The sequence below is a fragment of the Mus pahari genome, chromosome 18, assembly GCF_900095145.1.
Source record: "Mus pahari chromosome 18, PAHARI_EIJ_v1.1, whole genome shotgun sequence".
Taxonomy (NCBI): domain Eukaryota; kingdom Metazoa; phylum Chordata; class Mammalia; order Rodentia; family Muridae; genus Mus; species Mus pahari.
This window is the reverse complement of record NC_034607.1, coordinates 35,361,005-35,374,732: the sequence shown is the minus strand read 5'-3', so window position 1 is coordinate 35,374,732 and position 13,728 is coordinate 35,361,005. Positions and strand designations below refer to the sequence as shown.

Sequence of the window (13,728 nt, the reverse complement as noted above, 5' to 3'; positions counted from 1 at the left end):
CTACTAGGTTTACATTTTATTTGTTATGAATGAGGAAAATATGCACCATCTTGCTACATTTATTCATACAAGATCTTACTTCATAAATTAGAGGGAAGTAGCTTTTTTAATGTCTTGGCAAAATACCATGTAATTAGAACCCAAGTTTATATACTGATTTCATGTTGATATTGTAAGAGGGTTTTTGCTTTAAGTCCTTCAGCTTGGAAAAAATTAAAAATTCATCATTTTGAGAAACCCATGGTGACTAAAGGTCAGCAGCGGACACGTCTGTGTGGACCCAAGCGCTTGATCTTGACCCCAGGTCTTCTGATGGCCAGGCTGTGACCTCAGAAGCTCACTGGGCTCTGGGACGTGCTCAGCTTCAGTCAATGCACTGGGGAACAAATGGCAGCCAAATGTAGTGATGGGTTTTGGGCACTCGGCCACCGTTATGTAACACCACGGTCCTGTGCCACAAGGAGTTCACATCCTTGCTCAAGGTTTAGCTTCTGAAGATATATTCCCTCCAATACACCTAAGTTATTAAGACTTCTCTATACAATAAATCTGTCTCTGTTCCTAACAACTGGGTAATAAATTTAGACTACTAATTACTTTTCTGAATTTTGCTTATATAACAGTTCTTAACATTTACTGAAATTTTTGTGTGCCAAGAATTGTTCTAAGTCCTTGAAGTATATTAGTTTATTTAGCTCTCCCTTGAATAATTAATCCTATGAGTCAAATGCTATTATTATTGCTATTTAACAGACTGAGAAACCCCAGGCAGTGTTATGTAAGACCTGGAAGTCACACTTTGGGCCACTGTACTCTACTGATTACACATTGGATTTTTTTTTTTTAACCTAAAATTATTCTGGGAATAAAAAAAAAAAGGAGCCCGTATGAAATAAGTGTATTTAGCAGTTGATATTGTTGGAAATGAAACTAATGAAGCATTCACAGCACTGCCCATGTGCCAAACCTGATATGAGCACTTCCTAGGTAGATTAAGCCATTTTGCCAGTACCTAATCCCTGTGAGGTAGGTCCCGCTCTTATTCCTACTGTATAGCAAGGGAAAGGGAGAGGAGAGTCTGAGCAGTTCAGTGGTGACCCCTCACTCAGTACAGGGAAGAAATTTAAAGGGAGAGGGAACAAACCTGCTAGTCACTGTAAACAGCTCAGCACCTTACTCCTGCCACTTCTGCTCCGCCCTGAACAGGTTGCTGTGGTCTTTCTAAATCTCCAAAGCTGTGTTTATTATATATATAAAAGGTGGGGAATTCTATGGTCCAGAAAGTCCCTTCAAGTAGTCTTACTGATTGGGTCCAAAGATCTCTGAAAACTTACATAAATTCATACATATGTCATTTGCTGCACTCAAGCACAAGCATTTGTTTTCTATCTGACTGGCTCCTCGCAGAAATGAGTGGCCCTGCAAGGACATCTAATAGGAAGTAAAGCAAGGAAAAAAAGATTTAAATAGTGTCCAGAATTTCTAATCACAAGCCATCATTCACAGGCAGGTCTAAATCTTTATAAATCTTTGTTAAACCTTTACAATTGACCAGATCTACAGCCCTGGGCAAGCGCTCCATCCTCTGACGTCAGGCTGCTTCTCTGTGAACAGGAAGCAGAGCTGCCACACAGGTTCATTGGTCTATATAGGAAGGTGGTAGACAAATACATGGCCCACAGTACATAGTAAGGAAAAAAATTAGCATTGCTATTGCAGATTTGTCCTCTATAGTTGGAAAGACTGAATCACCACAGGACGTATAGAGTAGCACTTGATATTGAGCTAGGTTAGGTTGCTTAAGGATTTAACTTCAGGGGAACGCTATATGAAATTAACATGGGCAATTAGCGTTTGATCCAAATAATAAACCCATCAGTATCAGTAACTGCACTCAGTCAGTCATTTAGTCTGAATTTTCTGGTTTGCAGGAGAATTTTTTTTTCTACCCATCCCTCCTTAGTTAAGCTAAGAGAGAATAACTTTATAATTTGATACATTTTCTGAGGGCTGGAAACAGCACGGAAAAAATATCCAGGCCGATTTTTGTTAACTTTTAAACAACGTACCCTCTAACAGTAGAATGAAGATACAATGTTGGGGGAGGGGTGTTGTACTTGTTTGTCTCTTATCTGTTAGAAACTCACTTTTGCTTTATGGAAAAGTACAGTAAATTAATCCAGAGACTCAAGTTATTAGCTTAATGTGTATAGTTTGAGGAAACATTAGGTCCATTTAAATTTCATTACAGAAAGTTATATGGAAGTTTATGGAGCATATCCTTTGCTAAGTTGTGTGTACAAATATCAGATTGTATCCAGCATAAACCCAATACCCTGAATTTAAGTTAAGCTCTTAGAGCTGAAGGGGGTCACAGAGATTACATCGTTCACCAGAGGCCCAAAAGGATTAAGAGATTTGTCTGTGTTTCTGCAGATAATGAATAACCATCCCAGATTGCAGAAGCCCCTGGGTGGGGCCTGGCCTTCTGCTGCTGCAGCGGGCAGAAGATACATCACAAGGGTAGACTGAATGACAATAGCCCCTGTGATAAATTGTATTTCTTCAGAAACTCCACTAGAGACTGTGCTCTAAGCCTGGCTTCTGCTCTCCCTCTCCGCTGTGTAGTAGCTTCCTTTAGAGCTGTGTGGGTCTTGTTAACCTTATCTTACAGATCTGATGGCAGAGGTCGATTTGTCTGCCCTTAAGAGCTCCACAGCTAGCAAATGGCGTGAGTTCCTTCTATCCCAAATCCATGTACCTTCTGCAGCATGGCACAAGGAGCCATACAAGCACACCTGTCACCAGGTTTTCTTTAAAAGCAGTGGCTTTGTCTTAGGCAATGAAGTCGCAGGTCACACTCCAAAGAAGAAGGAACAGAATTGTAAATTGTTTTGTTTTCTGGTCTTGAAAATTGGCTAGCTGACAGGTTGTGAACTATTTCAGGATTATTATAGCATGACTGTGTGGCTTATGTCAGCCAGAGATGCAGGACTGTGAACCCCAAATCAAAATCAAATAGCGAAACAATCATAGGTGGGAAGGGAGTTTTTAAGCCTGACACCCCTGTAATTTAAACTTCAGGTTAACTACAAGTATTATAGAAAAAAAATACTATTTATTCAAAGTTTCATTCTGCGTAAAAGAGAAATTCACAGGGGTCACATGCTTGCCTCTGTCTTCAACTTAAAAACATACTGGAAATGGGTTGGCTGGCTCCCTCACACCTTCACAGATGAGCCTCTGTCACTCTGGGAGAAGATAACTACAGTCTGAACAGGCGAATATTATATTTTGGATTTAGGAGAGAAATTGTTAGGGGCTTCCTGTGCTCTAGAATCACGAGATCTCAAGCAAAATGAGGCGATATTATGTTGAACTGTTTGGGAACTTTTTATTTAAAAAAAAAGACTTTAGATATTAATGTTATTTTCCATACAAGTGTGATAATACTCAGTAATGCATGGTGTACTTGGTCTTGTAAGTTTAAGAATGTCACAATCCAGTGGAGTTGCTGGCGCCCTTCGGTCTTCACATACCCTGGTAGCAAAATTCAAATATCCCTTTTAAAAAATAGATTCCTTTGGACAGCTGTAGATCAGCGTGGGGTGAGGCAAGGGAGCCCTCGTTCCCGAATACTCATGCTTTGGGGCTTTGACTCCACCTAGAAAGTTCAATTCTAAGAGAATTGACCCAAACTCTTCTAGGCTCTGCAAGAGGGCAGAAATAAAAAGCTTGTTATTCATTTACAAGCAGCTACGGATGAAGTCAGCAGCAGAGTACAGGAGCGAGGGAAGCTGGGCGGGGCTGGGCAAAGAAAACATAGGAGTAAAGCACAGAGTTACTGTCAAAAATATATTATTTTGATCCTAAGAAAATTAAGGGATTTTCATCTACTGAACTAGATTGTGATCTTTTAATACATTTGGTTTTCATCGAACGTACAATCACCATCGGACGTAAAAAGACGACTTTGTTTCTTTTAAAAAAAACATTGCTTGAGTTATCTACAGGAATCTTGTGAACGTAATTCAAGGATAACATTCTGCAGCTCTTTGGATATTGAATGGTTTCCTCGGACCTGTCCACAGGGGAATCAGGGTAGAGTCGGGGGGGGGGGTGCTTTTAATGCAGAGTCCAGTGGGACTCTACTCGTGTGTCTCCTTTCCCTGTCCCGCCCTCCCTAGTTGGAAGACTTTTCCAGTTCAGGGTCTTCTACTCCTGGGGTGTGAGACCTGGAAATCAGGAGGAGTTTCTCCTTGTTTGTAAACTGCCTTTGCACACACAGAGGCCCTGCCCTAGTTGGCTCTGGACTGGGACCCTCAGGGGAGCTGTGCTCAGTACTGGGATCTGTGACGTCCTCACAGTCTAGCGTTTTCCTGGCCACCACATCCACGACCGACTCTACAGAGGTGTCAGCCTCCCTCAGGGGGGTGTAGCCCTTATTGCTGCTGGACTGGTCATCCGACTGAGAACTGTGGGAATCCTGCCGGACGCGGGGCGAGTCCTTGGGGAGCACAGGGAGCGAGGGCGTGGCGGCTGTACCAGAGGGGCCTGAGTCCAAGTTCTCTACGCTCGAGGAGGGTGGAGGCTCGGGCGACGGTGGAGCCCGGTAGTCCGGGAGTCCACTGGTGCTGCGGCGCCGCCAGGCCGCGTACCTGCGGGTCCTGGGCAAGCGGCCACCCTGCCCCCTGGCGGTGCGTGCTGTCTTCGCGCCCTCGGGCTCCCCCGGCTCGCAGGAAGCCCAGGGCGTTCCGCCCTCGGCTCCCCGGAGGTCGGTCAGGCTCAGGTCCAATTCTCCCCTGGGGAGATCCCGGGAGCCGCGTTCCCCCGGAGACCTATGCCAGCTGCAGCTTGCGCCCTCCGAGTCCCCGACTCTGTCCCGGTCCCCTTGCAAGGGCAACAGGGCGAAGGCGCTCAGCGAGGAGCCCACGAGGGAGCTAGTGGTACTCTGGCGCCCCCAACTCCCGGTTGGGCTGCAGGGCGCCGGGCTGCTGCCGCCGCTGGCAGCCGCGGTGACAGTGGCAGTGGCCGCAGCCACCGAGGCAACTGTGGTCCGGCGACGGCCAACCCTACTGGAGCGCTCGCGGTAGATGCTGTACACGGCCTCTGTCAGACTTGGGGGCTCCCGTGGACAGCGCGGAGATGAAGCCAGGTCCGGCGGGGACCCTGCCTCCTGAGTCTCACCGCTGCCTCCGTCCAGCCCAGTGGGGTGGGGCCATGAGCCCCTGGCCAGCATTGCAGCAGCCCCGAATGCGTCCGCAGAGCCAGCGCAGCTGCCTGGCTTCAGCTCCAGGCCTCGAGATTGCACGTAGCTGAGAAAGCCATTGAGCGGCGCTGCCCCGTGGGGCGCTGAGCTGGGGGCACCCGCGGAGGAGGAAGCCGCAGCCGCGGCGGCCGCAGCAGCTGCTGCTGCCAGATCTTTGGCGCGGAGGCTGTGCACGTCGATGACAGTGGAATAGAGGTCCCGCAGGTTGATGATCTTGGTTTTCTTGTCCCTGTTCTCATGGAGCACCGCATTGGCGCAAATGAAGAGGAAGATGCCTATACCCATGATGAGGGGCCCGAAGACCTTTAGCTTGTCTGAGTGCAAGTAGCCTGAGAAGATTCGGAAGAAGAAGCCCACCGACGTGGAGGAGGAAGAGGAAGAGGAAGAGGAGGTGGCTGCAGATCTTGCAGGAGGCGGACTCCAGGGCCCAGCCACAGAACTGGAGTTGACACCCCCTGGGGTCCCAGAGTGGCTCTTGGCTGAGTTTTTGTTGCCATTGCTGCTGTTGCTGGCGGCTCCAATGCGATGGCTACTGCCCACAGGCAGTAACTGCTTGCTCCCAGCTCTGTTGGCAGCGTTGGCTTTTGGCCAGTAGCCCACCACAGCCATGGCTATGCCCACCAACAGCACTAGGATCCCGCACAGGGCAATGAGCCCCGAGATGGAGCACAACTTCAGTTTGCCTTTCACCACCACCACGTCGTTTTTACGCCTCTTCTTGGCTTTCCTCTTGCGCTTAGGGACCTGGCTCGGGGGCCTGAGAGGATCCTGCTTTCTCGCAGATATCCTCAGTAGGCCACCAGTGGCGATCATGGTGAACTGGTGGAATGAAAGGCTAGCCCGTAGGGCTGCGGCTGGAGCTTGTGTGGGGGGAGCGCCAGCTGCCCACTAGCTGCTTGGTCACCTCCTCCTGCAGCAAAGTAGAGGAACACAGTCAGAGGGTGCTGGGCTTGGCGGCCAGCTGCAAGAGCCCACGTGCCAGGATTGCTCCTGCCCCTGGATGGAACTCCAGGTGTGTCTCCATCCCCCTCCCACAAAGCTGTGTACACAAACCAAAGACGACCGGTTTGTGTTATGGAAAAAAAAAAAGGTGGTTTGAACCAGTTTGAGAAAAACTTTCCCCTCTCCCCACCCCATGCCCCACAAGAACCTCTATGTGAAAGCTTCCTGGCTGGCGGCCAGTGGGAGCTCTGACACACTTGTAAATCCTGTGGATGTGGGGACTCAAAAGTAATGTTTGAGGACTTTCTTGGTCGGTCAGAACCTTTCCCCCATACCCTACCCCTACCTCTCACTGCAATGGAAAAGTTTCTCAAAGGAGGGGCCTCTGGTGTGCCAGGCCTCTGAGCCAGGAAATTTGCCCAAGTAGGACCCAAAGCCACCAAACAGTTCTGAAAGTTACTACTGTATAAAAAAAGAAAGGAATTTATTTCCCAGGATGAGAGCTAAATGCCACACACGCACGGACAGGGTGGCTGACTTCAGATGACTGACACTGTTCATTGCCCAGAAAATCTTAGAGGTACCACTTCAATACTGACAACAGATCTCTCCATAAAGTTGCCTCTTGGATACTCAAATCCTGAACCACTAGACAGGCAGAGTGCTCTCCCTGTCCTCTCATCTCCACTTTACAACATCTGGACAGCTTCTTGGTATGGAATATTTCCTTTTAGGTAACTGTTATGCAACCCAGCTCTTCCTTCTGGCTTTCTCTCCTCCCCTGGAGGAACTCCCTTTAAAGGTATCTTGTGCTAGATTTCATCAGGGGATATGAGAAGTCCTCTGGACTCTCCCCAAGAAATACCTATCTCTTGTGTGGGAAAATGACAATATTAGAAAATTCTACCACAGCAGCTTTCTGACCCTTTATTAATATACCAACCATATTCTACAGAACCCAAGTGTTCAAATGAATAGGCAATTACCTAGGTAAAGCAGTCTACATAATGATGATTTATAGGAAGGCATTTCCACAAATAAAAGCTGTTTTCTCCATCCTTTCTCAGGAGGTCATTTTAGGGGAGGAGGTGGGGGTGGGGATGAGAGAGAGGAGGTGGCAACAGTGGTTTAGCTCTGGGGGGTTCTTTGGGTTGTTGGCTATACAGTCTAAGCAGGAATAAGAACTGATGCCTATATGTGGTTATCTATCAAATGTTAACATTCCAGGCCTGCTGGGTCTTCAGAGTGCATTCTCTATGTTCCCTTCTATAACAGAGATGCTAAAAAAAAAATTAAGGGCATTATGTTGCTCTTAAAGATACAGATGACCACCATAGGCCTTTGGACACACACAGACACACAGACACACACACACACACACACACACACACACACTCCTTTCAAGGCAGTCCATGTAGTAGATTAGATCACCCTTCGAAAATGTAAGTTATTTGGGTAGAATCTCGCTTTTAATTGGTGCTTAAGTGAAGAGCTATGACCCTTGATTCCCTTCTGGTATATCATTCTGGTTATGATCTTTTCTCCATATGGGCAAGCAAATAGCAGTCAGGTTTTTGTATTGTTTTCAGAGACAATATCTCTTTGGAACTTGGTTGGAATTCAATAAAGAAATCCTAAATGATTTAGAGAGGAGTCAATGGTGAGACCACATCTGCAAACCTTTAAAATCTGGTTTTTAAAAAGGTCCTCTACCGGTAAGTATAAACACCAAATATACAGGAGAAGTATATTGGGAGATACAGGAGAATAAGTATAAACACCAAATATACTTGTGCCACATGTTTATACTTATTGTATAAACATAAATTTCGCTGCTTTAGTTGAACTGTAGGCTCCAGTGTCTTTAATAGTCTTGAAGTCTGGATTGGCTTCAAGGGACTTTAAGGTCTAGGCATTTTAGAAACAAAGCCAGCTTCAGCAGCCAGGGTGGTTCTCTGAAGAGAGATGCCCCCAGGAGCTGGATGTGAAGGAGGAAAGCACCTTCTACAGCCCTCCACTGCACGCAGCTTTACATCCAGCAGAATATAAGGAAAGTTGGCATAGATTTCAACAAGGTTTACAGAAGATGTTTAAAATTAGTTTAATAGCTTGTAATTATTCCCTAGTTTATTATTCTTCCAGCTCTCTTGAAAGATGAACTCCTCTTCAGCATATCACGATCTGACACAGAATACTGACAGAGGTCAGGTGACACAGAAAAGCCCCCCTTTGAAGCTTTCCTTAGCCCAAACGAAGGAAAACAAACTTAGCGGTGGATCTGTCTGCCTTCGCAACTGGCTGCCTGGCGCGAGTCCTGCCTTGGTTAAGGAATGGAGGATGGGGAAATCAAATGAGAGATGTCTAAAAATACAACTGCTTCCAAGAGAGAGATTCAAGTTCTCCGCTCATGATGGATAGAGCCCGGCATCAAAGACTTAGGGCCCCAGATTGTGAGCGATGCTGTGCCCTGCACCCAACCCAGGTCCTCGACCCTGGCCCTCAGGGCCGCGAGACTCTTGGCCCTTGCTTTGGTCTAGTCACATGAGTGCAGCAGCTACGAGTCCGCCTCTGGTGTAGTGAAGGCAATCCCCAACTCGCCTTTTCTGGGCAGCGCAGCCCTGGTAGCACGCCCAGGAGAACACCTGACTCAGAACACCGGCCAAGGGGCCTGGGCTCGGGGACAGGAGGGCTAGTGAAGGGCGCTCGGAGGCCGGGGATTGACAGAAATGCTCAAAATGGAGGCACTCTAAGCAAACAATAATCGCTCACTTACCCAGGGAGACCGGGGCAGCTCGGGAGACACAAAGAACCATGGAGAAACTTTTCAGCCCGAGCCGACGGCGGAGCGCAGGGACAGCGCCCCGGAGCCCCGGGAGCGAGAGCGGCTGGACAGCCCGGTGGGGACGAACCTGCGCCAGGGGCTCGCACTCCCCTCAGGCGCGGTGGCGGAAGCCATTTCCAAGAGTTTCCAAGAAGTGTCAGGTCCTCCGCATCCCGCGCGCCGCCTGGAGCCCTTCTTCCCTCGGGCGCGCCTCCTCCGCTGCCACGGTCCCCTCCCGCTGCTCACACTGCCGACCCTGCGGCCGCGCGCTCCCCAGCCCTGCGCCTCTTTTGTGTGGCTGCAGCGCGCCGGGCTCCGCCGGGTGGAGTTGAGCCCGCGGCGGCTGCTCCAGGCGGCCGGACTGGCGGCTGTTGCTAAGAGACCGGAGCCATGACACAGGGAAATTGCGGCAGGATGGCAGTAGGTACCCGGCCCGGCTTGGCTCTCAGGGGGGCACCCGCCCCCCGCCCCGCCCCCTCTACCCCCAGTCCCTCCCCCGCCTCCTCTCCAGCCTGCCGTCCGTCCCTTCGACAGCGACTTGTCCCCCCTTCCCAGGAAGGGCACCAAGGGAGGCGACACCTGCACCGCGTGCTTGAACCAGGTCGGGGCGCGATCGCGTAAGGCAAGGTGCTGGACGCCGCTGAACCGCCTTCAGCCTCAGCTGACAGCTTGGTTCTTTTCCCCCCAACTACCTGTCTGAGCACCGAACCCAAGAGGATCCAGAGAAACGCCAGCCCCTCCCAGGGAGTCCCCCATCAGGATCTGAGTGATGCTGTCCCTGAAGACAGGGATTAGTTTTCAGGTCTCTGTTCCTTCCGGCCCCCCTCCTCCCTCTGCTCTCCCTTTTTCTTCTTTTTCTTTTTACAGTGTACATAGCCTCGCCCCCTACCCCACCTACACTTGAGAGTTTGCAGCGTGGATGCCCCAAGAACACAGTAAGTTGTAACCCCAGTGAACCTAGCCAGGGCTGGGCGGAGGGGGCTCACAAAGCTAGGCGCTCTCACCACAGGACTCACATAAACCTCTGTCAAATGCTATCACACTTGAGCAGAACTGTGCTGTGTAACTGGTCTTAAGGGACCTCAAGGGCTTCCTGGGATATGGGCCTTTGAGTCTCTTCTGAGGTTAGAATGGGCTGAAAGATGCTCCCTTAGGCAAGCCCTACAGTTCCCTCCCTCTACCCTCTGGGGTAACCCAAGCCTTCCAAAAGAAACTCGTTCTTAGGGAATGGGAATCAGGGTTAGCTTCAAAGAGGAGAAGTGGGGGTAGGGAGGTTGCTCAAACTCCCTACGTCATTTGAAAAGCAGAAAAGAACACACACGCACACATGAGGGAGAGAGAGAGAGAGATCCTATTTCTTATCTTCATATTTTCATTCTCTCTCAAGCACATAGAAATGACAGGGAAAAGAATTTTCAAATGGGATTTCCCCGCTGAGTGTTAAGAAAGTTAGACAGGTTTCAATTAGTTATTAAAATGACACGGCCAGGGTTCAGGCAGAGAGGAGCTGAAAGGCAGATAAAAATCAAGGCTCCCTAAAATTAGGCAGCCAGGCAAGGGTCTTTTAGTGGCGGCTGCGGTGGGTGCTGTTTACTGTTCCAGGGTTTCGCAGGATGACTCTGGTACCCACAGATCTAGCCACAGGGTTTTTCTAAAGGTACACAGTATCTTGAGCATATATCGAACAAAAGAACATTAGAGAAGCCAAGCATACAGGGTCAATGATAATTAATGAGGTGGGACTAGAGGTGGTTGGGAGATGGGAGGGAACAGAGAGTACATGAATCCTAAAGGTGGCCATCACCTGCATGTTTGAAAGGTGACCTCTGATTGGGGTTTCAACCTGAACTCCATCCCTTTATCTTAGCTCAGCATTAAACGTTAGAAAACAAAAGACAGCAGAGGAAACACTTCCCGCCCCACCATGGAACGTCTCCTTTTACGGAAATCATTGCAAAGGAAAAGTAACCCAACTCCTTCAGTGGTTTGTTAAAGCCCTTTTGGCTCAGAATCCCTGCATTTCTTAAACCCCTGATAACTATCTGGTGTTTTGTACAAAGGCTGGACCCGAAGCCTCATTTCATTACAGAGCTGTCTGCCAAGGGACAAAATGGCAAATCCTACTCTCTGTCTAACAGGGCTACATACATACAGGAATTCTACTAAAGAATTACATTAAGATTTGGGGCAGATTAGACCATTAATAGTTTCACTTTGTGCATAAATTATAGCCACCAGGTGCGCATTCAAAGCTCATTCTATGGGTTAGGAGAAGAGAAACCTCTATCTAGAGAAACTGGACATGCACAGGGGCTGTGGGATGTAGCTAGCTGCTTCTTACATTGACTGTAACAATATTTATGGTTTATGGTTATTTATGGTTTTTTAAAGTCTTCCTTCCAAACTTGGCTCCCTGGGTGCTTTGAACTGAACTGCTCGCTGTAACAGTCATTTTCTTTGTTTCCAGCTCAGGATATCAGAGGAAACCAAACACCTATCTGTTTTCAGTGAAGTTTTTTGTTTTTGTTTTTTGTTTTTTTGTTTTTTTATTACCTCTGCAATTACACTATCACGTAAGATTCTCAGGACCTTTCCAGCTATGCAAAGATATTCTGTGAAGCAGTTACAAAGTTCTTGGTACCCACAGATCTAGCCACACCCCCCCTTGCCTATTTTACTAACTTTCCACTTACTCTTTTGAAAGGTCTTTATCTCTAGGAATGCAATCTCCCAGCAAACTTTCGCTTACAGTCTCCTGTCCCATCTTCACACTATTCCCTGAGCCTGAGCCTTGGGTACGGGTGTTGTACTGTAGATGTTTTAGTTGGGACCAGGACCATTTGTGCTCTGCAGCCCTAGACAAGTAACAGTCGACTAAGAAATGTTAACTGAAAAGGAATAGTCTACCCAGTGAGGAGCTCTCCAACTGCTTATCCAATACCTGGTGATCAGCCCCAAAACACACACAGGCAAGTAACATAGAGTCTGAGAAGGTCGAATTTATGTAGTTAGGGGAAGAAGAAAAAGAATATATATCAACAATGAAAAAAAAGAGAGAGACCATGAATTTGATAGAGAGAGAGAGAGAGAGCAAGAGCACAAGGGTAAATGAGATGGGTTGGAGGGAGGAAGTGGAAGAGGGGAAATGATGTAATTATGTTTTAACTTCAAAAAAGGCCTTATATAATATAATCAGCCACCCATAGTATGATCATTTGATCTGCATGGGCCTGGCTGGACTGCCCGGGCATCTGGACTTCTCCATATGGGGTTAGAGCTATGTTCTGCACCACCCATGGGCCTGGCTGTACTGCTGGTGCATCTGAACTTTTCCATATGGGGTTAGAGCTATGCTTTGCACACACTCAGGTCTCCTTTGTTTTCAGAAGTCTGACCACAGAAGAAGGCCTGCTCAAGCCAGAAGGTTGGCAGCTCCCACCTCCACATAACCTTCATTCTCCCAGAGTGTTCACACTATGGAAAGTGTGCATCGGTTCTGAAACCAGCCTCTTCCACTAACTGACTATTCAAGTTAAGTGACTAAATCACTTAATCTTGCCTCCCTCAGCTTTCCCATCCACAATGGGGATCCCAATGCTAATTCCTGCCTCATAGCATGACTGTGATGAGGTTTAATAAATTCCTTTTAATATAAGTCCATGCTTAGCACATTGTAAACACTCATTCAACTTAGCTAAGTCCATATTGGTTTTAACATCTGCTAGCTTGACTCCCTCACTCTCCTTACCGTCCATATTTATCAGGATCTACATGGGACTTGCCTAGACTAAACCATTCCTGTCTCCCTGACCGATGTGCAGAAATTCCCCAGAAATCCAATATGTAGGGTGGAAGCACTCCGTGTTACCCGTTCCCTCATCTTATGATTAACTCGGGCAGTTTAATGTCCATTTATTCAAGTCCAGATTTCAAACCCATAAAATTCTTCGGTCAAATTATAAATGTGTAGGAGCATTGAGAACATTTTGCCAGTCTGGGAATGTCATAGAAAAAGCTCTCAAGCCTGTGGATGATATAATACCAGAATATAAAGAACTCATCATTCTGGCTAGAGAAAACAAAACATCATTCCTCTCTGTTGTTTCTTCTCTATCCTCTCATGCCCTGACAACAGAAAACAAGACAGAACCACATGGTAGAAGTGAACCAGTGCCTGGGCGTACAGCTGGAGGCCACAGGGCTAACAACAAAATAAACACAAACACCGTCCAGAGTGCACACCCCCTAAATAACTGTTGTTTCTGGAAGCCAAGTTTATATGGGCACCTTGTAATTTCACCTTCACAGCGATCTCAGTGTATTTTTTTTCATTGAGATTTGTCATGACTAGGTTAGAAAAGGAGCCCTAGAAGACAGAAAACACTCTGGATTCATGTCCATTTGGTTTCCCTGAGAACAGAAGAGATAGGAAAGAGAACATAGAGAAAGACCTGATGGAGTAATGGGGCCGTTGAGTCCCAGGATAGCATTTCCACAGCTGGGCTTTGCTGATCCCTGGGGTTTCCTGGAGTTAGCACTTATGGTGTTGTGTTCTAGTGTTTCCCTGAAGAACACTGCTGTGTGATCGAGGGACTGGCTTGCCTCAGCTTCCAACCCCCCAGAGTCCTGCAAGCGAAAACTCTTCAAGAGATCCCTCTGAAGAACTCAATTTTGAAACCAAAGTAAATCTCCTGCT

At 47.7% G+C, this 13,728-nt stretch overlaps 1 protein-coding gene across 1 annotated transcript; it reads right to left on the bottom strand.

Moving 5' to 3' along the window:
• Window positions 1-2,914: 2,914 nt before the first annotated feature.
• On the bottom strand, window positions 2,915-9,437 carry Tmem200c (transmembrane protein 200C). Its single transcript, XM_021218215.2, has 2 exons — window positions 8,985-9,437; window positions 2,915-6,179 (listed from the first exon to the last, which is right to left on the bottom strand). Exon 2 carries the CDS (start codon window positions 6,080-6,082, stop codon window positions 4,184-4,186), a length of 1,899 nt encoding a protein of 632 aa, XP_021073874.1. The 5' UTR covers window positions 6,083-6,179; window positions 8,985-9,437; the 3' UTR covers window positions 2,915-4,183.
• Between the last annotated feature and the right edge of the window lie 4,291 nt (window positions 9,438-13,728).

Excerpts from the sequence above, each read along its gene's own strand:
- Tmem200c (XM_021218215.2), bottom strand. The coding sequence starts at position 6,082 with ATGATCGCCACTGGTGGCCTACTGAGGATATCTGCGAGAAAGCAGGAT.